Source organism: Merops nubicus, unplaced genomic scaffold (genome assembly GCF_000691845.1).
Source record: "Merops nubicus isolate BGI_N331 unplaced genomic scaffold, ASM69184v1 scaffold17539, whole genome shotgun sequence".
Lineage (NCBI taxonomy): Eukaryota > Metazoa > Chordata > Aves > Coraciiformes > Meropidae > Merops > Merops nubicus.
In genome coordinates, this window is record NW_008633280.1 from 12,611 (window position 1) to 33,646 (window position 21,036).

The window sequence follows — 21,036 nt, forward strand, 5'->3', positions numbered from 1 at the left end:
TGGTGTCATAGCAAACTGTTTGTACACTTGTTCCCCATGGTCATGTGTGAGAGGTCAGACAAAGAGCCACAAATTCCTAGGTAAAGGCAGCCTGAACTAAAAGGACAAGACAAAATATCAGCTAAAGCTGGTCAATACTACTGTACAGCCCTGTTCAGGAGAGGAAGGAACTTCAAAGCAAAGAAAGGCAACAACAGTAAGGAGGTATTTTCAGGGAAAAGCACTCCAGTGTTTTCTACAAATGTGTGTTTTTAACACCAGGGCAGACGTGCATAGTGGTTTTTATGCATAATGAAAACCAAATTTCCAAATTTTGGCATTTCCAAAACATGAATCACATCTTTCTCTAGTTCGGTCACATTTAAAGAAAGTTCTTGGCAGAATCCCTTGGTTCACAGGCGTTTCCTCATAAATCTTCCATCACGTGTGTGAAAGGTGGGAGAACTGGGAGTATACTTGGGCATATGAACCTTGTATCAGGTAAAAATCACTGGAGAGATCACTGATTACCATACACTTCATGCTACAGAGGTCCAAAAAGATAGCTCAGACTGAGGAGACTAGGTATTTTCCCATCTCACTCACTTTCTTTATGTTTTCTGTCTTTATTTCTTGGAGTCCCAGGAAGGTTAGTTTTGGAGGATCAGTCCCCTATTTAAGTCTCCCTCTGCCCAGCAAGAAAACTCTACCCATCTACGTGACAAAACTCTGAGCACACAGGACATCACGTCTGCATCAGTGACGATGATAGGGAGCCCTGAAGACCCTATGCTACTCACTGATGCACTTTGGAAGTGGAGTCCAGCCATTTTGTTGGCACTGTATCTCTCCTCTGTCTCTTCCTTCTGGAGTTACAAAGCCAGGATGACAACTATAGGTGACCCTTTCTTGTAAACGAAATGTGTTCTTTCCAGAGGTGAAATAACCGTTGTCAATTTTTAACTTCTGGCATTTTTCTGAAAGAGATAGACAGAATTTCCTCTAAGTAAAGCATTGCTAAACTACATGCCTGTAAGACTCAGATGAAGGAGGACAAATGAAGCAGCAGCAGGATTTAGAACACTTTTAAGAGTATGAGATTTTTTGTGTCTGCATTGAGATCTCTTCCTGGGGGACAACAGGACAGTGAAAGATCAAATTTCAATTACCATCTCATGCAGCATAAACAGTGGATGGACAGGGGTTTGGTTTGTGGTAATCCTGTGATTTTGGTAAATTTTATGTCCACATCTGGTCTTCACTAGAAAAAAAATTCGTGTAGTGCATGCACCGCACTATGCATGCATAAAAAAGACCTTCTGTCCATATGGACGTGGGAGCGCACCAGATGCTACCATGGTGTGCAGGTACTACCTCAGCTCTACCAAAGAAAATTCATTCAGAGTGCACATACCACAAGACTAAAGCAAATTTGTACCAAAGGACCCCTTCTTGCCCATTACTGAAGGCAGACCCAATGTTGTAACTGATTTCACATGACTTGGAACACATTGTTTAAGCCAGTCTAAATCAGTCATCTTTGTTGGATGTTATGGGCTTGTATTCTGAAAGAAAACCTCCATAGTATGTTGAATTCTTCACTAATAAATAATTTTGTAAAAGAGTTTCTTCATGTTAAGAAATTAACATCATAACAAATAGCAATATTTGTGCATTAGAGAGTCAAGTAAATAAAGATATAAAAAAAATACTTTGAGGAATGCTAGAGGATGTATTTGAATGTTGAGAGGGGAGTTGATGGCACTTTAGTGCAACAACTTTAAAAGTTTTAATTTCACATCAAATTTTCTTGTGTTTACAGCAGTCATGCCCACAATCTCCTAAAGCTAGGAAATCATAAAATTTTATTTTGCTTGGTCATTGTTGTGTCAACATCTCAGTAGGTGGCCCTCCAAAAGATTCTACGGTCGGTGTCTCTATCAGGGTGGAACTGTTTCCTAAAATATATTTTTACAGTCCAATAAAAGTTAGGTTTAGTTATTTCATTTGCCCATTAAAATATCATTATCTAAAATATTTAAAGTTCCTGTAAGACATTCTTGCAACTTCAGGCTCAGTGAATGTCAGGAACAAAACCTGGAAACAGAGTAAGGAGAGGCAACATTCCTCCTCCTCCTCCCTTCCAGTATGGTGCCAGCTAGAAAGGAAGCAAGAGATTAGGTGGCACAGCAAGAGGCTGAAAAGAGACAAATTACAGACAGGCTCTGCAAGGGGAATGATTACTATTTATTTTATTACTGCACAGCTATGTAATAACAAGATTTCACTGCTGAAGACAAAGGGACTATGACTCCCATCCCAAAGCTTACATTCTAGGAGATCTGAGTGAGCCACGGGTGGGTGTTTCAGGGTTACATTCTGAATGTTTGTATAGGGACTGACCCGTATAGCAGCATACACGGGCAGGGGAGCCTCATGAGACAGTTGAAAGAATGGCAGCATTGTGTTCCAGCTGTAGAACACTGAGGCTTACAGTTATTAAACACTGGTGATGGATTAAAGTAGGAGATGCGATGATTTTGAATTCACTGGCTTTAGCTAGAAACCGCAACATTATTATTAACAAAAGTATACTTACTTTTACGGATGCATCTTGGTGGAGGTGACCAGCCATCCTTTGTGCATGTGACTTTCTCATCTTCATGTTCACTATAATGGTCATCATTGCAGACGTATCTAATCCTGTCACCTTCCTTGTAAACATTCCGGTCGTATACGAAACGACCATTTTCCAGCTCTCCGACATGACATTTTTCTAATAGAGGAAGGTAAGTACATTTAACCATAGCAATTTGTACAGCAAGCACTGAGGTAAACTAGCTCCTAGGAAGACAGCTAGTAAACAATAGGCCTCCAAGCACCTTTCTGTAGCCTTCTATCTCTGAAAGACACGAAACCATGTTTTGTTTTACTGCCCTAAGATTAACAAAGTTAATTGACTGCAAGTCAGTGCAGAAAGAGCCAAGAAATGGTCTAGTAAACAATATTGCTTACCTAGTGTTCATAAGCAAGTTTGGCTAATGTTGGTGCAACTAGCATTGTGTACACCAACTCTGGTCTGGCCTGCTATGTCTCTAGAATGTTCACATCTTCCCTGAGTGATTTTCAGCATTTGCGTCCAGGAGATTTCATCATGTTTGTGCAAAAGTATCAGCCTCTTGAACCAGCTCTAGATATTTTAGCAACAGCTAAGCAGACTGGGTCTTCAATGTCCTGTGCCCCCAAGAGCCCAGACACAAGGAAGATGGCTGAAAGAATGCTATAGCTGTGTTACTTGACCAACCAGTCCTCTCCTCCAGGAGGACCCCACTCATTTCCTGCACTAAGCATGGAAGGCAACAGGGAAAAATAAAGCTTTTCTAACCTACTTCCAAGCTCTACCAGTAGGTATGAACTTTACTGTGACTGAACATGTGCATTAGGAGAGGAGGTCTCCACTTGCTGCTTTAACTCTGTTTTCTATAGTTCAGTCATTAAGTCAGTGTATCTGGATCTTTTGCTGATGCCATGCTTGCTTTCAGCTTATTGCAAGTGCGCCACTTTCTCAGCTCCAAATGTTATCCAAACAGACCAGGCAATGGATCTCAGACAGGAACCTCTAGACAAAGAGCCCAAGCCATGGAAGGAAGAATATATTTATGTAAATTAGAAACTCTCTGGTTTTATGTGCATCTCTGTGTGCAGATCTAAGTAGATGCATGCACGTGAGCCAGAAGCCGGAGAAGAGAAACATTTCCTATGTGTTTCTTAGTTTCATAGATAGTTTCAAGAATAAAGCATCTTCAAAATCCAAAAGCATTGCTTCAGCCTTACTCTACTTCAGTGTCACTTACAGCTGACAGTTTGAGCTTTGCAGATAGAATGACAACCTGGGTGCAGTTCTAAGGGTCAACTAAAGCAGTTCTACTTTAACAAACTGCTCTTTCTTCTGTTTTGTGCTCTACTGGCACAATTTCTGCTGCACAGACCTTTAATATTTATAACAGAATGGAGCATATAGAGGAAATGTACTTACTGAGGCATTTTGGCTCTGGATACCAGCCCCTTTCAGAACAGACCATTTCACCCCAGTAGGTGCCATGTGGGGATAAATAACCATTGATACAGGTGTAAACAACACGCTGGTTCAAACGGATTGGAAAGTAATCATCACTGTAGTACTCCAGATTGCCTCTTATCCTGCCATTTTCTATAACTGGGTAGTCACACGGTTTGTCTTGAAATAGAATTTAACAGCAACAATATCAACATATGCATGACAGAAGGTTCAGGAGACAATTAATTCAGATTCTGATTTATCATCTGACTGTTTTCTGCAACCAACAGAATCAAGACTGCACACTTTGGCAGAACCTGTGGAGCGCAGGAACAATTGCACTCTGCTTCTGGCTCTTTGTAGTGTCTCAACTAAATTTACTATGCTGACCGTGATGGGATCCCAGACATAGAGATGCTAAACTGTGGACTGCTAAAATTGAGATGACTCCTGTGACCACTTCCACTTGTGACTTTTGGAATCCCACATCAAAACTCTTCCCAGCTCTTCTAATTTTTATTTTAAATGTGTAGTGTTTTTCTTTTGTTCTCTCAGTTCTTCAAAAGAGGAACAAGTGGAAGATAAAAGCAGGAGATCCCAAGAAGCTTTCATTCAAGTTTACCCAGGGTGTCCTAGTTGACCATGGCAGGCAGATCCCTCCTGAAGTGGTCTGACCCAGAGCTGGGACAAGGGAGATCTCCCACTGGACAGACCATTCAATAATGAGTGAAGTGGTCTCAGAATGATACCTGGATTTTAGAAGCCCCACATATACAGAGAAAATATTAATGTAGATATTAACAGTGCACTTGTCAGGAATAGTTCAAATCATCTTATCCAAAGGTTCATGTACAAGACTGGGTTTCATAAGGGTTTCTCTCACATGCTGTTTTCTAACTCCTTCTTTTATTTTCATTGACCAAAGTTCACAGAGTGCTAGGTTATGAAATTAATTGCTTATTTATTTATTTATTTGTAATACTGTGCCTCCTGGGCAAAACAACCATTATAGTTACGTGAAGTTTAAGTCAAGAAAGAACTCATCAACTGTCAAGAATATCTTATTTTGTTATTTGACAGATGATAATAGGTAGAATAAAACTGTGATTATTCATAATATACCAACATAGAACTGCAAGAAAAAATCTAAAGCTGCAGTAAGTAAAATGAAAAACACCTTCCAACCCTTAGCTATGTTTTGGCTTGGATTCTTTAACACTCACTATGTCCTCTTGAATGGCATGCTACTCCTCATGTGGACCACAAACCTTCCTGACAGGGAGCCAATTATAGCACACTTTTACACAAACTGTCACAATTACAGTAACATGTAATACCTGTGTTTATAAACATAATGTGAATGTAGATTTTACTATTGTTTTTATAGCTGATTTTTCCAAACCATTAAATTAAGCTTTACATCATGGAGAAACACAACAAGTAAACTACTCTCTATTTCTCATGCGTCTAAAGTTTTCCTCTTGACCTCTTTTTCACTGAGATATTTCCAAAATCTCTACATCTTGTGTCCTCATTTGTGAGAGCTACTTACAGATACATCCTGGATCAGGCACCCAGCCATTCTTGGTGCATTCAGCTGTGGTTTTGCCAGTTAATGCTCTATAACGATATCCAGGATTACACTGGACTGTGATTGTAGCACCTACTTTGTAGCTGTCTTGTTGAGGTATAAAGTTTCCATTGGAAATTCTTGGAGGAGAGCATGAAATTTCTAAATAAAAAGAGAAAAATTGGAGGCTAATTTGAAGAATATGTTTATAATTACTGTATAAATTATTTTCATAATATATTGACCATAGCTGCATAAAATTGTTAAAAAGATGCTTCTTAGGGCAAAGAAAAGGTTATATTTCTCTCCCACTCTTTCTTAGAAATGCACAGTTCTGTAAGAGAAGATTGACACCTGCTACTGATATTGTGATTATTAGAAGATTAAAACTTAATTGTAAAGGGAATGTTTGGAGCAAGAACTAGAGGTGATCAAACTGAATTTGACTAATCTTTTCCAGTAGGTCATTCCACAGCTGGATCTCAAAATGACCTATGCTGGGCTCACTCACAGCTCTCCTGAGGTGTTTTACAGACACTGTCTCAAAGGAGTGCAGGTTCACTGGAAGGTCCTAAATGGAGAAACAGCTATACTTAACTAGCAAACAATCATTTAAAGGCTGTGTGATTAAGATTAAGGTCTTGCACTGACACTGGAATTATTTCAATAACTGATGAAGGATTAGAATGCCATTCTAAAAATGTCATAGTATCTTTATGCTCAGTGAAGCCAGGCAAACATATTATTTATAAACTATAAACTTTTGGTTTGTGGATTTTTTTGTTTGTTTGTTTGTTTTTGTTTTTTTTGTTTTTGTGCATGTGTGTGCCTTTTTGTTTGTTTTGTTTTTGTATTCTACTTCCAATTTAGAAAACATCACAAACACACTGAGGCGTGGGAGGGGATGAGTACAAGACAACCACAGGTTAGTCCTGCAGTGAAGTGAAGGTGGGTGAATCACGTGTATGTACCTACTGCTGAATCATCTGGGTTCAGTGATAAGTCAAGCAGGATACAGAACCACTATTTGCATATGTCCCAAGTATCAGAGCTCAGTGTATCAGTGTCGTGAAGAACTTTTTGTTTGGCATTTCCCAACAGCAGTATGCTGTTAAACCATAGGCAGTGCATATTAATTAGTATCATTACTAATCTTGAAGCAGAAAGGTCAAGAACTGAGTGGGCATTAAGGCTGACTACTTCTCTTTATTTCTAAAGGAGTCTTTCTGGCAGAGGTCCCAGGAAGGTGGGTGATACACAACATGCTACAACATTGCCCTCTTCCCAACATTTTTTTCCCATTTCAAGCGTTTGGCAGTTTTTTGAAGACAATTCAAGGCACTAATTTTTGCCCCACAATACACATCAAACCGTTTCAGCTGGGACATAATACACATATTTCTGTTCATGAGAGTTGTAGATTTAAATATACTCTTTAAGTGCTCTAGTTGAATGAAACTAAAGTAAAATCCAAAGCCCAGAGGGCTGATGTCAAACAGAACTAGCCTCAGAAATTATGGATTTGTCATCTTAACTTCTCTGAAGGCATCTGGGAATTAGAAAGCAAGAAGGAGCTTCAGCATTGTAAATAGATTAATTTGTAGAGATTCTCAGCCAATTTCTGCTGGGAAGTGCGAACACCATGGATAATATGGTTGTACAATTACAGCTCTGATGACACTAAAGAAATTGTCTTCATCTTAGATGAAGAGTCACAGAGAGTGGCAGGATTCATGCACACCATGTTACTTTGGTCTGTTTATTCATCGCTTCATGTCCATGGTCTGTAAGGTTAGTGAAATTCAAATCTATGTTTTATACAATTCTTGACATAATGGTTGTGTACAAAGTACTATTGTTTTCAGCCTTATGTATAATCCAGCACTGCAATTCCATTGTAATTTTCAGTTTACACACTTATGGCCATCAGTGGACTACTTATCCTTCTGAAATTGGACTACTTCACATTTGCTCAAACCTCTTTGGAAATGGCTGTGTCAGCTTCAGATTGTTCTTCCTACAACACTATCTTACTATTTCTGAAGAACTTTTGAAAGGCAACTTACAAACTTAAGTCAGGATTTTAATTTGCAAGATACTTGGAAAGCTACTTTTGTAATTTCTAGTCCTTTCTGAAAGGTTGCACGGTACACTAACAGTTTCTTCCTGAAGTTCCATCAGTGAAATAGGGATAATTTTTGAATTTTTTTCTCCTTGGTTGGAATTTATTGATCAGAACTAGTAGTCTGGAAATTTAAAGAATGGATATAACTGCTAGCAACGAGGTGCTCAGTCTGCTGAAATTACAGTAAGACTTTTCAGGACACTCAGATAAAATACAGAGGTCAGTTCAGTAGGTCAGGCAAAACTTTTGTTGTGTCAAATGTTCATACAGGGTGAGATGTTGAGTGGTATTTTACTGAGTGGTTAGTCCTGTGATTACAAGTAGCGGAGTCTTGGCTATGCTGATACAGCATCTCAACTACTGAACACAGAAGACCTGAAGATGTATTAACTTGTATCTGTCCCTGAAAGAACTGCTTGTGATTCCTAAGTAGGTCATTCTCCTGGTCTTGAGCTTGACAGTTATCAAGCTAAGACTATTAGCTTTCCTCAGTTTTATTCATACTACTGCAATTTATATGGTATTGGGCTCTTTAACACTTACTTCTTCCAGATCTTCATGGGATATTGGTCAGATGTGGATTAATTTCTTTTGTTATGAATAAACTAACTTTGGTCATTACTAATCTCCAGAATTAGTTCCAAACACAACAGCTGTGCAAAATAACTTTAGGCAAGGCTAACCAGTGCAATATGGGGCTGGATTCCATCCTGATTCAGTACATTGTGTATCTGCTCTTTCACCGTATCTGTATCCTTCATCACAGCCAAACTGTAGTCGTTCAAATGCCTTGTAAGATCTCTTTGGAGAATGTATATATCCATGCAGAATATCTGGCACTTCACAGATAATATCTGAAATTGAGAAAGACAAAAATCATATATTTCTGTTTATTTGCTAAGAATAAATTCCTACGGGAATACGGGAATAAAATTTAGGTTGTGGGGTGTTTGGTTTCTTTTTGTTCCTTTTTTTTTTTTTTAATTGACTTTACAAAAACATTTTCATTTGCAAACTGTTTGAAACTTACTGAGAACTCTTCAATTATCTGATTGTGGATGCTAGGTAGAAAGTGTGGTATAGCACAGAATCAGTAGAAAATTGGCTCATGACCCAGATTTCAGGGCTTTATTTTGGATTTTAATGAATCCCAGAATCAGTATGTAAGACAGGGGACAATCTAAAATAAGAAACTGAGGTAGCTGAAATTTAAGATTTTCTATTTTTCAGATAATTTTATTTCCTTATAACTTCCTGAAAACCTAAAGCTCTCTCATAGCCAGTAGATGAACAGTTTAATTGTGGCATCAACAGGAAAAAAAAAAATTAAACTAATTGGAAAACTGACACTGCAATGCTGAACTGTCTACAAAAGAACCTCAGCATCCCTGGCTCCTTGCCCAAGCAAATAAAACCACCAAGATCTTGCAGTTTCCAAAAACTGCATCCATAAATCCAGAAAATACTCAAGGATTTGTTTCTTAGGCCATGGAGCAGAACACCAAAGAGTTCTCTTGGATTCCTTTGCTGGATTTACTTTCTATTTAGGATTAAATATAGCTCAGTAGAACCGTCACTGTTTAATAAAATTCACTATATTCTGCAAATGTTACAAACATCTGTTTAATCCCACTTTGTGCTGTTCAAATTGTAATAAGTGAGGATTTCGAAGCAGCACAATGCAGTGCTGAAATTGTGAACAAACCATACATGTATCTGAAATCCTGAAATATCCACTGCATTTCTAAACACATACTTCCCAACCAGATAACGTATAAATAATCTAAGAAACTTGAGGGACTGAATACGTAACAGTGATTGTTACCATAAGCCTCCTGGGATTCATTCTTACGTACTGGCAATCCAATCCCATACAATCTCTATTTGCCAAATGGGAGGAACAACCCCATCCACCAGTACAACCTGCAGGCCAGGCAGGGTGGGGTCAACTGAAAAGTCATTTTGCAGAAAAAAACTGCAGTCATGACAGACAAGTTGAACAGGGGCAGTAATGGACCTTTGCAGCAAACAAAGAAAAGAGCATCCTGAGCTCCTTTGCGAAGAGTGTTGCCAGCAGGTCAAAGGAGGTGATCCTTCCCCTCTACTCTGCATCAGTGAGACCACATCTGGAGTGCTGTGCCCCAGTCTGAGCTCCCCAGTAGAAGAAAGACATGGACACACTGCAGCAGGTCCAGTGAAGGGACATGAAGATAACTAAGGAATTGGAAAAACTGTCAGATAAAAAGAAGCCTAAGAGAATTTAGAGAAAAGAAGGCTTGCAGGGGAAGGAAGATCTAATTTATATGTATAAATTCCTGACTGTGGTGGGACAGGCGGGAGTACAGATGGTAGAACCAGACCCTTCTCATTGACAAGATGAGAAGCAGTGTGCACAAACTGAAACTCAGGAAATAGCATTTAAAAATAAGAAAAAAACATTTTTACTTAAGAGTGCTCAAACAGTGGAATGGGTTACCAAGAGAGGTTGTGGAGTCTCAATCCTTGGAGATGTTTAAAAGCCTAATGGACATGGTCTTGAGCAACTTGCCCTACCTGACTGCTTTGAGGGACCTTCAGAGGTCCCTTCCAACCTCACCTATTCTGTGATTCTGTGGTTCTGTAAAAACTGAACATGGATTAACCTTATAACTTTTCAAAACACATTAGTCTGAAGAAATAAAAATACATAATTTCTTTGTATTTTACACACCCTAAAAGCATTAAGTGAATTAAAATCATACTTATTTTTTAAACTCAGCTCACATAGATTCAAAATTGGTTGTAATTACTTTGGTTACATCAACACTGAAGTTATTGAATCTCATGTAAACACATCAAAGCTAGTTTCAAAGAAATTGAGTGCAGCCTGGCAAAACATATAGCTTGTAGTGAAGATGTGGAAAAAACAGATGGTCCATTATGACTATATTAGCATCCAACATTCTCTGATTCCTCTTTCTTATCCTATGCCTATATGCAATGGAGATTGTTTACAGAAAAACTATGCTTAATTGCTGTGGAATAAAGTGAAAGCTTTGTAGTTTGCCGTATGGTAACCAGTCCTTAGAAATCTGTGAGAATAAAGCTTCTCAATTACAGATAATAAACAATGTCCTTTTTACCTTGGCATTGAGGCACATCACTACTCCATTTTCCATTAGAAGTGCAAACTATTTCTTTAGATCCAACCATTTTGTACGTTGCTTCACATTCAAAATTGATAACCTGGCCAAAGGAATATTCTTGGCCTAGCTCAGAAGCATCAGTCCTAATTATTCTTCCATTTTCTGGTGCATCTACAGGTAAACACTTTGCCACTGGCAGATAAAAAAAAAAAAAAAATAAAAAAAGAAACAAACAGCCATTTTGAGGGCTATTCTGTAAAATAAATTCACACACACAAAAAGTTAAAATACAGAAAAAATTGTAATTGCTTTACAGATTTAAAAAAAATACACCCTTGTTTTACATTCAAATACCATTTCAGACAGATATAATACAAAACCCTAAGCAAAAAGACAGACTGACATAGGAGGAAGTTTGTAGACTGGCCCTCATCATCCTCTTCTCTGCCTTTGAAGGCTAACGACAGAGCATCCACTGACCTATATGACTGCCTGAGGTCTTGCAAAATCTAAATTATCCTACAATCCTATGAATTCAGTGAATGGTTAGATGAGCCTTGAGTGACACATAGGGCCATTAAACTTTGCCATACTAGAATAACTTAATTTAGAGCTGTGCCAAACTGAGTTTGCTATATAGATATAGATAGCTGTGTTGTAAACTGTCTGCAACAGTTCAGTTACTAAATAAAATTCCTACTTAAGGATAGCAGAACAATTATATTACTAAAGTAAGCAAATACAATGTCAGCTGTTAATTTAGACCCCTTGTATCTCCTGACTTTGTAACTGCAGAAAAGGGAAGAATGAACCTATGTCATCGGATATTTCTTATTAAGGAAGAAATTACTATAAGAGCTCATTCTTATATGTTCATTTAGATATCAGTGAGCATGTACAAAAGTGGCTGGTGTTTTGCCTACCATAGCTCTCACTTTTCTCAGACAACATTCTCTGTCTTGTAAGTCATCTGCCTTTTCTATGAGCTCACATAGTTACTCACAATTAGGCTATTAAACACTTTCTTTCATAGGCAATCATATTTCAGCCTAATGAAAACTCCTCAGTCATGCAGGATCTTAGTGACATGTGACAAAAAAAAAATGTTGGAAGCCATTGCTCTTTACCATGCAGACAGAGATAATCTGTATGCCTAAAACTGAGGACACTCAAAACCCAGTAAACCAAATGTGAGACCAAGGAAATGTCAAAACACAGACAACAAACTGTACACAAGAGAAAGATACATACTTTCATTTGTGATTTACTTGGAGACTCTTTCCTGACATTAGATGCTTAAGCTAAAGAGAAATTTTACTGCTGCACAGTAAAATTAAAAAATTTAAATACCGGTTAAAAATTATTTGTGAGAAGAAAGGAAGCTTATTTTCATAATCATAGAGGCTTGAAACTGGTGAAAAGGTTATGGCTGTCATTATAGCAGTCATTAAAAGCTTCACTGCTGCATGATTTGATTTTAGACATGTGTGAAGTAGTAAAAAGATCACAGACTAGTTTTAGATAGTATCAGACATACAGAAAGAAAGTTTGATAAAGAATTAAATGTCAAACTCCATTTACCTTCACAGTGAGGAATGTCATTGCTCCATCCATCTGCCTGACACTCACGGTAGTTTCTTTGGCTGAGCATCCAGTATCTTAGCGAATGAAAAGTAAATAATGCTAAAATGCAGTCTCATTATGTGACAGAAACAGCAGTGCTGCTGCTTTTGAAGCAAAGAAAGTAGGTTTCACCTGTTCTACCACAGACTAACCGAAATGTGACAAAACTGAGTAGTTTTTTGGGCTGCATTTTCTCTATTTTGTTTAACTGCACATAGAAAAAAATTGATTACTGAAAAATAATCACAAAGCAGGAATTAATGAGTAAGATGGCTTCTTCATTACAGAGCTAGCAAGCTTTGGATACATAACAAATAACGTAGGGGTAATTTACACAATCAATAACAAGCAGAGTAAAACTCCTGTTGCTTGTGCTCTGGTATAACTGAAAGCTACATGACAGCGTCAAATTAGGACTTAATCCAAACCATATGTATCTCAGATTTTAATAAGCTAGTATTATTTTAGGTTTGAAGGCAACACGTCCCCAGTGCCATGGCTTCTAAGTTGCCTGAAATGTAGCCAGAGGAAGTACAATTAGTCTGAAATGACACTGAAGAACTGTCTGAATTTAAGGGATTTAGGAGAATACTGATTTTCGAACTCTTTTTGTGGAACTCAAACTAGATTCCAGCAACAGAATGACTGCAAAAGCATGGCTACACCACTGTACCATGCTGATTTGCCTCTCCAAAGGAAAGAATCCTGTCATAGGCATACTTTTAAGCACAACACTATACATTTGCCGTGATGCAGTTTTCACTGGAGAAGATGAATAGAGGAGGAATAGAGAAGAACTTTTTTCCAAGCAGTCAGTGAAGACATGTTATTGAGTCTACCAGACAGAAATGTCTTGCTTCAAACATTTTTACATTTTAGTTCATAATGCACAAAAATGATTTAAGCAGGACTGGTGAGGTGGGGTTCTGAATAGGAGACTGATGTGTGGCCTGGTGTCTTTACTAACATGACGCCATCATGACTGCTCACTAAGAGCTCTGATTCCTGCATACAAAATTGCATTTTCATTGCAATTTCAAATTACCTACAGCTTTACACAGTTTAGATTCTTTGGATGACAGCTTCAGGTGCATGAGTTTGATTCCTTCAATAGCACCAGATATGAGAAAGAGTTATCTTTAGTATTACTGTAACTGCAGAAATTTAAATTAAACAATAACCAAGCATCAAATATTAATAAGTTGCAGCTGCATTACAGACAACAAATCTATAACTGACACTTCTTTTAATATTAACACTTTATGTTAACTCTCATATATTGAATTAAGTAAGTATTACCCATCATTACATCTGTACTCAACTCTGGCACCAAATACAAATTCACTTCCACTGGTAAGTTCAAAGGTACCAAACTCCATATCTCCAGGATGGCCACAGGGCTTATCTGGTGAAAAAAAAAAAAAAAAAAAGAAGAAAAAAATTACTTACATCATACATAGGAATGTGAAAGTGTGAAAGGTAGAAATTTTCTAGTAATCAGGAGCGAGTACAGGGCTTTCAAAATGTCAAAAATGCTGAGCAGTAGTTTTATTAACCCCTTCTTTTTCACTATCCTCAATGAGAACACAATGTAGTAAGAATCTGCTTATTTGTTTGTGTTTTTGGTTTTGTTGTTTTGGTTTCTTTTTTTTAAAATTATTTTTTAATTATTATTAAATAACAAATTAGCAGGTTTTATTCCTTTAAAAAGGCTGAGCTCATCTTAAATTTTATGCAAGGTTTAATGGCAGGATGTAACTTCAGCTTTTCATACAACTTCTGACATAAACTAGTTCAAAGCTTCTACTACAGAATCCATTCATGACTGGTAATGAAATTTTCTCAGTCATAGAATCACCATACTATGGAAAGTACTTCCAGGGTTATAAAGCCCAACTTTTATCCCAACGTTTCCCTAACCACTAGACTATAGCCTCAAGTGCCACATCCACTCATTTTTTGAACCCCTCCAGGGACGATGACTCCACCACCTCCCTGGGCAGCCTGTTCCAGTGCCTCACCACTCTCTCAGTGAAGAAATTCTTCTTAATATCCAATCAAAACCTCCCCTGGCACCACTTGAGGCCATTTCCTCTTGTCCTATCATCATTAATTTGGAAGAAGAGACCAACACCAGCCTATAAGAGAGCAATAAGATCTCTGCTCAGTCTCCTCTTCTCCAGACTAAACAACCCCAGTTCCCTCAGCCAGTCTCCATAAGGCATGTTTTCCAGCCCTCTCACCAGCCTCATTGCCCTTCTCTGGACCTGGGGCTCCAGCACCTCCATGTCCTTCTTATACTGTGGTGCCCCAAAATAAATCTGATGTTATAACACAGACTGCAAAATAAACTCTGTAGTTAAACCTATTAGGCCTCCTCAAAATGATCAGAGGGCTGGAGCAGCTCTCCTATGAGGACGGGCTGAGGGAGTTGGGGCTGTTCAGCCTGGAGAAGAGGAGGCTCCGGGGGGACCTTATAGCGACCTTCCAGTACCTGAAAGGGGCCTACAAGAAAGCAGGGGAGGGACTATTCACAAGGGTTAGTAGTGACAGGGTGAGGGGTAATGGGTTTAAGCTAGAAAACGGGAGATTTAGGTTAGACGCTAGAAAAAAGTTCTTCAATATGAGGGTGACAGATCCCTGGAATAGGTTGCCCAGAGAGGTGGTGGAGGCCCCATCCCTGGGGACATTCAAGATCAGGCTGGATGAGGCTCTGAGTAGCTTGATCTAGTTGGGGATGTCCCTGCTTGTGGCAGGGGGGTTGGACTAGATGACCTTTGGAGGTCCCTTCCAGCCCAGACATTCTATGATTCCTCAGAAGAAATATTTCCTGATCCTTGTCAACCTAGGCAATTTCATTTCCTGAATTGTATCAACATCTGTTTTTTTCCAAGGAAGAGGTCTTTGAGTAGGCCCTAAACCTGCTCCAGTGTGATTGACAGAAAACAATTACATGATCAATTCTGCTGTCTAGTGTAGCCTATCCTGAAAAGGGAATGTGATCATTTGACCTCTAGCACAACATCTCTTTTGGCTTTCCACTTGCACCTTGCCAGTATCAGTATCTATTTGTTGGGCTGCAGTATTCACTAAAATGTGTTACGAAAAAGATACACCAAATTTTGTGTCATTTGAATGAATTGTGCTCACTGAGTAGTTATACAAACATATAAAAACTGAGGAGTTGACTAACTCAAAAAACGTAAAAGAAACTAGTAACGACTTCATACATTCATTTCTACTCATGCTTTGTCTTTGAATGACACCTGAGACTTAATTTTATATTATTAAACCAAACATTTATATTCTACTCTGTGTTAGATATGGAAGAAAAAAAGCTGGCATGTCTAAAATTTCCTTATGTTTAAAACTCATATTATACAGAAAGAGGTAACTGTTGACTAACAATAATAAACTTCAATTTCTTCACTAAGGAATTCCATATGAAGGTGTGAGATACTTCTAAACTCTTAACACAGTATAATAGAGATAAAAAAGAGCAGCTCACATCCTAATAATGAATTTTCCTTCACAGAGTAAAAGAGAAGGTTGGGAAAATAATTTCCTACTTCCAAGAATTTACAGCTTTCATAAGAAGTAGTTGAATAAACTGAAAAGAAGGCAATATTGTCTGTTGCATTCACTACCCTGTGGTCAGTTGCTTTATTCTGCTTAGTCTGTAAACTGCATCTGCATTAGTTTTTTTTTTTACATTTTGGAAGCAAGCTCCTAATGACAACAACTTAATAACAGAAATTGGGTTAACAAGGCTGACTTAGAATAAGATCTTGTCCTGTAAAAAAAAAAAAAAAAATCCTTTGATCTGGAGGGAAAGAACTAAGAACTTCCAAAAATGTTTCCTTGCCCATACATGCTTTTTAGGATGATGTTTTAAAGGATGCTGAAATAAGCAGCTCACAGGTAAAGATACAACGCCAATTTCACATTTACATCACTGCCAAGGAATGTGATCTGTCATATCATATTTAGCATAGATACTTACTTCTGCATTCTGCCCCTGGGAGTTGTTTCCATGCTCCATCAGCACACTCAAACACGATTCGTCCAAGTTTTATATATCCAGGCCGACATCTGTATGTTACTTGAGTACCATGTGGATAGGGAGGTTTGTTCCACGTTTCAGTAGGCACTTCTTTAACCCTCCTAGGAGGAGGTTCTTGACAAGCTAAGTGTTGCAAATAAAAATATTGGTGACTGAATCGTGTGCTACAAATACCAAAATAATTTTACAATACAAAATGTAGCAAGAACTCCTGGGGACATTTGTGATCAAATGAGCATATGTTTTCTACTTAATCACCACAAAATAGGATGCAGTCAAGAATCCACATTTTGTAGGAATATGAATAGACATACAGAAGGACATACAAATAGTCAAGCAAGTGCTGCAAAACCCCATGGGACAGTCATAATTCATTAAATAGATTTTAGTTACAAAGACTAGAGATGAGATTAGTGCCCTGGTTCTAGCCACAGACATCTCTCACCCTTCCATCTACAGGAGCTCCTCCATGCTTGTCCTTCCATTACCACAAGGAGCAACTCAGTGCACTCTGCACCTTCCTTTCAAACTATTTTCTTCTGCTGCCAGCACCATCCTTACTGAAACTAAATTCATGTGTCATTCGATCAAGTTTTGTCAAATCTCCCCTCACCTTTACATTGGCTAAACTTTCTCTCCAGGCTGAGATCCCCTGATATTCCAAAACTTACTTCCTTCCATCCAAGAGATTATTTCTTAGGATAAGTTACTTGTTACATGACCTAATTACTGGGTATTCACTTTGACCTTTGTTAGTTTCAAAGCATTTTGACTCCAGTTGAGGGGTGGATGGTGGCATCTGATATTTCTATTTGCTCAAAATTATACCATCCTCCCCAAAAAGCTTCACAAAATGGACAGCCAAGTCCATATTAATTGCAAGAAATGAGCCTGAATTAATTTTATTAAGAAGTCCCTCAACAATTTTAGAAGGGAAAAATCAAACATTGGGAAGCTGTTAATGAAAGACTAATAAGAAACATATTTGTTGTTGTTGTTTATAATTGACCTAGTTTCAGTGACTAATTCTCTGTGCTTGGGTGACTGAAATGTACTTCTTTTAAAGACTGAAACTTTACAGAAAGTAACAGAGTCAGGAGAGTCTAGCTAATTAGATGCAATGACGTCTGGTTTATATCTGAACATGAAAGGTAAGAATTCCTCAAGAATAATAAAACAACCTCTGAGAAATTAAGCCTTGGAAAATAAATGAAACCTCTGTATAGAAAATAAATGGGAAAGAAATTTCTTGGTGAGTAGATCCATTACTCAGTAGAGAGCAGGCACAAAAGTGCTCTCACCAGTTTAGTTGCAAGGCCACAGGTCTGAGAAAGCAGCAATACTCTCACTGAAGCTTTCCTATGGAATCTCCAGGTTCTGCCAGAAAGTGGGAGTACAGGAAAAATACTCAGGATCTTTCCTCATGTGAGGCATATGGAGTTATGGCTCGCTGAACTAAGCTGTGGAGCTCACAACCATGGACTAAGTAGCTGTGATTTCTAATACAAAGGGAGCAGAATCAACACTCATTCTTCCGCATCAAAGGACAGAAAGTGATTTACTTTATTTGTACAAAGACATACCCTTGAACACACACTGTTTATTTCCATCAGTGGAATACCTATCAAATTAAAGGCATAACTTTAGGAAATTGTTTAAAAATCACGTAAGATATATTTAATAAGGAAAAAAAAAAATCAACTGTATAATTTTACTTGTTCTGTAGCTACAGTATTTTGAAAATGTAAAGAAAGAATGTTAACTGTGAGGTCTAAGAACTTTGTTTGTCTTAAGTAGCCAGGAGTAGACAAGCTTTGACGATACTGTTGAGTTGCTAAAGGAAGAGTACGCCCACACGTTGACCTTTTTTCCAACTACTTCAGCAAATATGTGCCCTCCTACCAAAGAATAAATCTCAGTAAAAATTTCTGTTTCTGTCCACTAGAGGGTACTACCTTACTATCAAAAAAAAGGAAGCTGGGCTTTTGCAAGATTCAGCTACATCCACTTTTCAGCAACGTTTCTGCAAAATGCAGGAATAAATAAAACGAACAAGAATCTTCTGGCTAGTTCTTTCAAATGTGCTAAAAATGTTTAGTTCAAAAAAGCTCTTTGTAACGGTGAGAAAATGAATTTTTCTAATTCCACATTTATTTTTTCTTTTCGTAAGAGGTCATTAAAATTAGTGCTTTCAGTTTGCAAGCTGAGAAAGTACACACCAAATTCTATGATATAAAAAAATAGGCTATTTAGTACAGAGAAAGCTGTCCTTCTCTATTCCTCCTTTACTTCTGGGTTGTATTAAACTTTTCTTCTTTGTTGTACAGAATGAGGCCTCATAACTCTACCTTGTTTACATTAAAAAAAAAAAAAACAAAAAACAAAACACAAAAGACAATATCCTGAAAGTCTCTTCATCATTACTAAGACATGCTTTTTTTGGGGTTTTACTTCAACTCTGATTGTTCTTTATCACTCCTGCCCTGATGTTAAACTATGTGATACCATAAAGTGTCACACTGTGTATATGTATTCCTGACTACTGCTGATTATTCTCTATTTTTTTTTTTAATGCATTTTCTTAATAGCCTGAGAAAACTGATGACAGGATGTACTTCAAAATTATATTAATTATATCATGCACCCACCATGTGTACACGCCAAAATTTGGATTGATTTATTTTCATATTAGAAAGTATGCACTGATGGCATACCTTCAAATCCTTTAGTAAGGGACCAGGAGAGCTGGAATTAATCATTTAGTGTTTATATTTGACTTGACCTTAGTTAGAAATAATTCAAGCTGCTTTCTTGTTACCACTATACTGGCAGAAACTTCCATATGTTTAAGCATAAATTATGAATTCAGGTAGAAGTATTTTGCATGTGCAAATCTAAGCTCTTGAACAACTCACACAGATTTTCAATATAAAGTTTGACCTAAGAACCCTGCGTGACCCATGGTAATAGTTGTTCCAGGTAAATCAAATATTGCTACATTCACATTCCTTTACAATCTCTCTGATCTAAAGAAAGCATTGTGAAAAGAAAGTGTATATTCAGGCAAACTTTCTTTACATATTCCAGGACTTTTCTGGACTTCTTTGCAAACAGACTTTATTAGTTGCTTTGGAGAAGTACTTATTATGAGAATATATTAAAAAGATAATGCACTTGATTAATGTCAAGATTTTTCAAATATTCAAAGTAAAATCCATCAGTCTATTGTAACTAATGTCTTCATAAACCTTCACCTAAAATTAAAAATAACCTGAACCAAGAAAAGACCCACTAGCTTAAAACCATATAGCACCCTTTCTGCAACAGCCTAAGTCCAGAAAGCTAGACTGGACACAAAAAAAATTACTTTACTAAGCATACAATAAACAATATAAAAAAAAATTATCGAGAAAAATAAATTTAACAGAGAAGCACAAAATATTAGAGGCGTCTGAAAAGTTACCCAGAACAACAGCCACCTCTTTAAACATGTACAAAAGTATATCTGTATACATTTATCTCATTTCATGGATTAAAACTAGTCAGTCAACAGACATTTTGTAAGCTTTTCAATCAATTTAGTAATTATTCCTCTTTCTCAAATTATCTCACAGATTATTCCTGACTGAAATAAATGCATATTTATCAAATATTTTTTATTTTAATCTACCGTCTGTTTACAGGTTTTAAGTGTTAGAATAACTAACAAACATAATTATTAACAAATGAGTTATCTGGCTTTAGCTGATAGGGACGCTAACCATTTAAGAAGTTGTGCAATAGATTAATAACAGCAGTCCAAAATAAGCAGGTGAAATAATTTCTCTGACATGATATGAAATACTAAAGGTGCTAAATACAGCCAGAAGAGATCTCTATCATTGTCAGAAGTTCATTAAAATAGGCTACAATGCAAACATTTTATTTACATATTATTTTAGTTACCATCTCCACGTACAATTTAAGAAAGGTTTGTTTTGGTTTGTTTTGTTGTTTTTTTTCCCCCATATTAAAGCTTACCTCTTTCTGCAGTACAATACATCCAACATAAGAGCATAGCTGTATAGCCCAGGAATGACATCCTAGAGATTCAGAAATTCAGCAAACACATTTAGTATTGTAGCCTACTTTTTTTACTTTGTGTTATTTCCACTTCTATTTTGCTCACTAACTGCTCCAGGGACTGACCTTGCAAAACATTTATACTCTGATTTCAGCCGTCACTTCCGCTAATCCTCTTGCAACATATACGTGTTTCTTTTTTTTTTTTTTCTCCCTCTCCAAACTTTGCTAGATGAACACATAAATAAATGGCTGGCAACTTTGGTTGACACAGTCCTTTCCTGTGGTTTGCTTGTTTTTACAGCATACCTTGTTTTTTCATATTAATCCTTCCATACTCTGATAACCTTATTTCCTTTGGTATCCAAAAGAAGTTGCACAAATAAAGTATTTTGTGATTCATTGAGTTGTATATGCTCAGTTAAAATCAAG

The 21,036-nt window shown here is 37.4% G+C and overlaps 1 protein-coding gene across 1 annotated transcript in view; it reads right to left on the reverse strand.

Moving 5' to 3' along the window:
* CFH (complement factor H) overlaps positions 1-20,623 on the reverse strand; it is a gene marked incomplete at its 3' end in the record, with an annotated part of 32,992 nt that extends 12,369 nt beyond the window's left edge. The window contains exons 1-10 of the mRNA XM_008948214.1: positions 20,563-20,623; positions 16,483-16,665; positions 13,779-13,884; positions 12,438-12,514; positions 10,854-11,048; positions 8,415-8,585; positions 5,589-5,768; positions 4,016-4,216; positions 2,579-2,755; positions 780-956 (exon numbers count right to left, since the gene is read on the reverse strand). Coding sequence (XP_008946462.1) covers positions 780-956; positions 2,579-2,755; positions 4,016-4,216; positions 5,589-5,768; positions 8,415-8,585; positions 10,854-11,048; positions 12,438-12,514; positions 13,779-13,884; positions 16,483-16,665; positions 20,563-20,623 — 1,528 coding nt within the window. The remainder of the gene's footprint in view (positions 1-779; positions 957-2,578; positions 2,756-4,015; positions 4,217-5,588; positions 5,769-8,414; positions 8,586-10,853; positions 11,049-12,437; positions 12,515-13,778; positions 13,885-16,482; positions 16,666-20,562) is intronic.
* Positions 20,624-21,036: the final 413 nt, after the last annotated feature.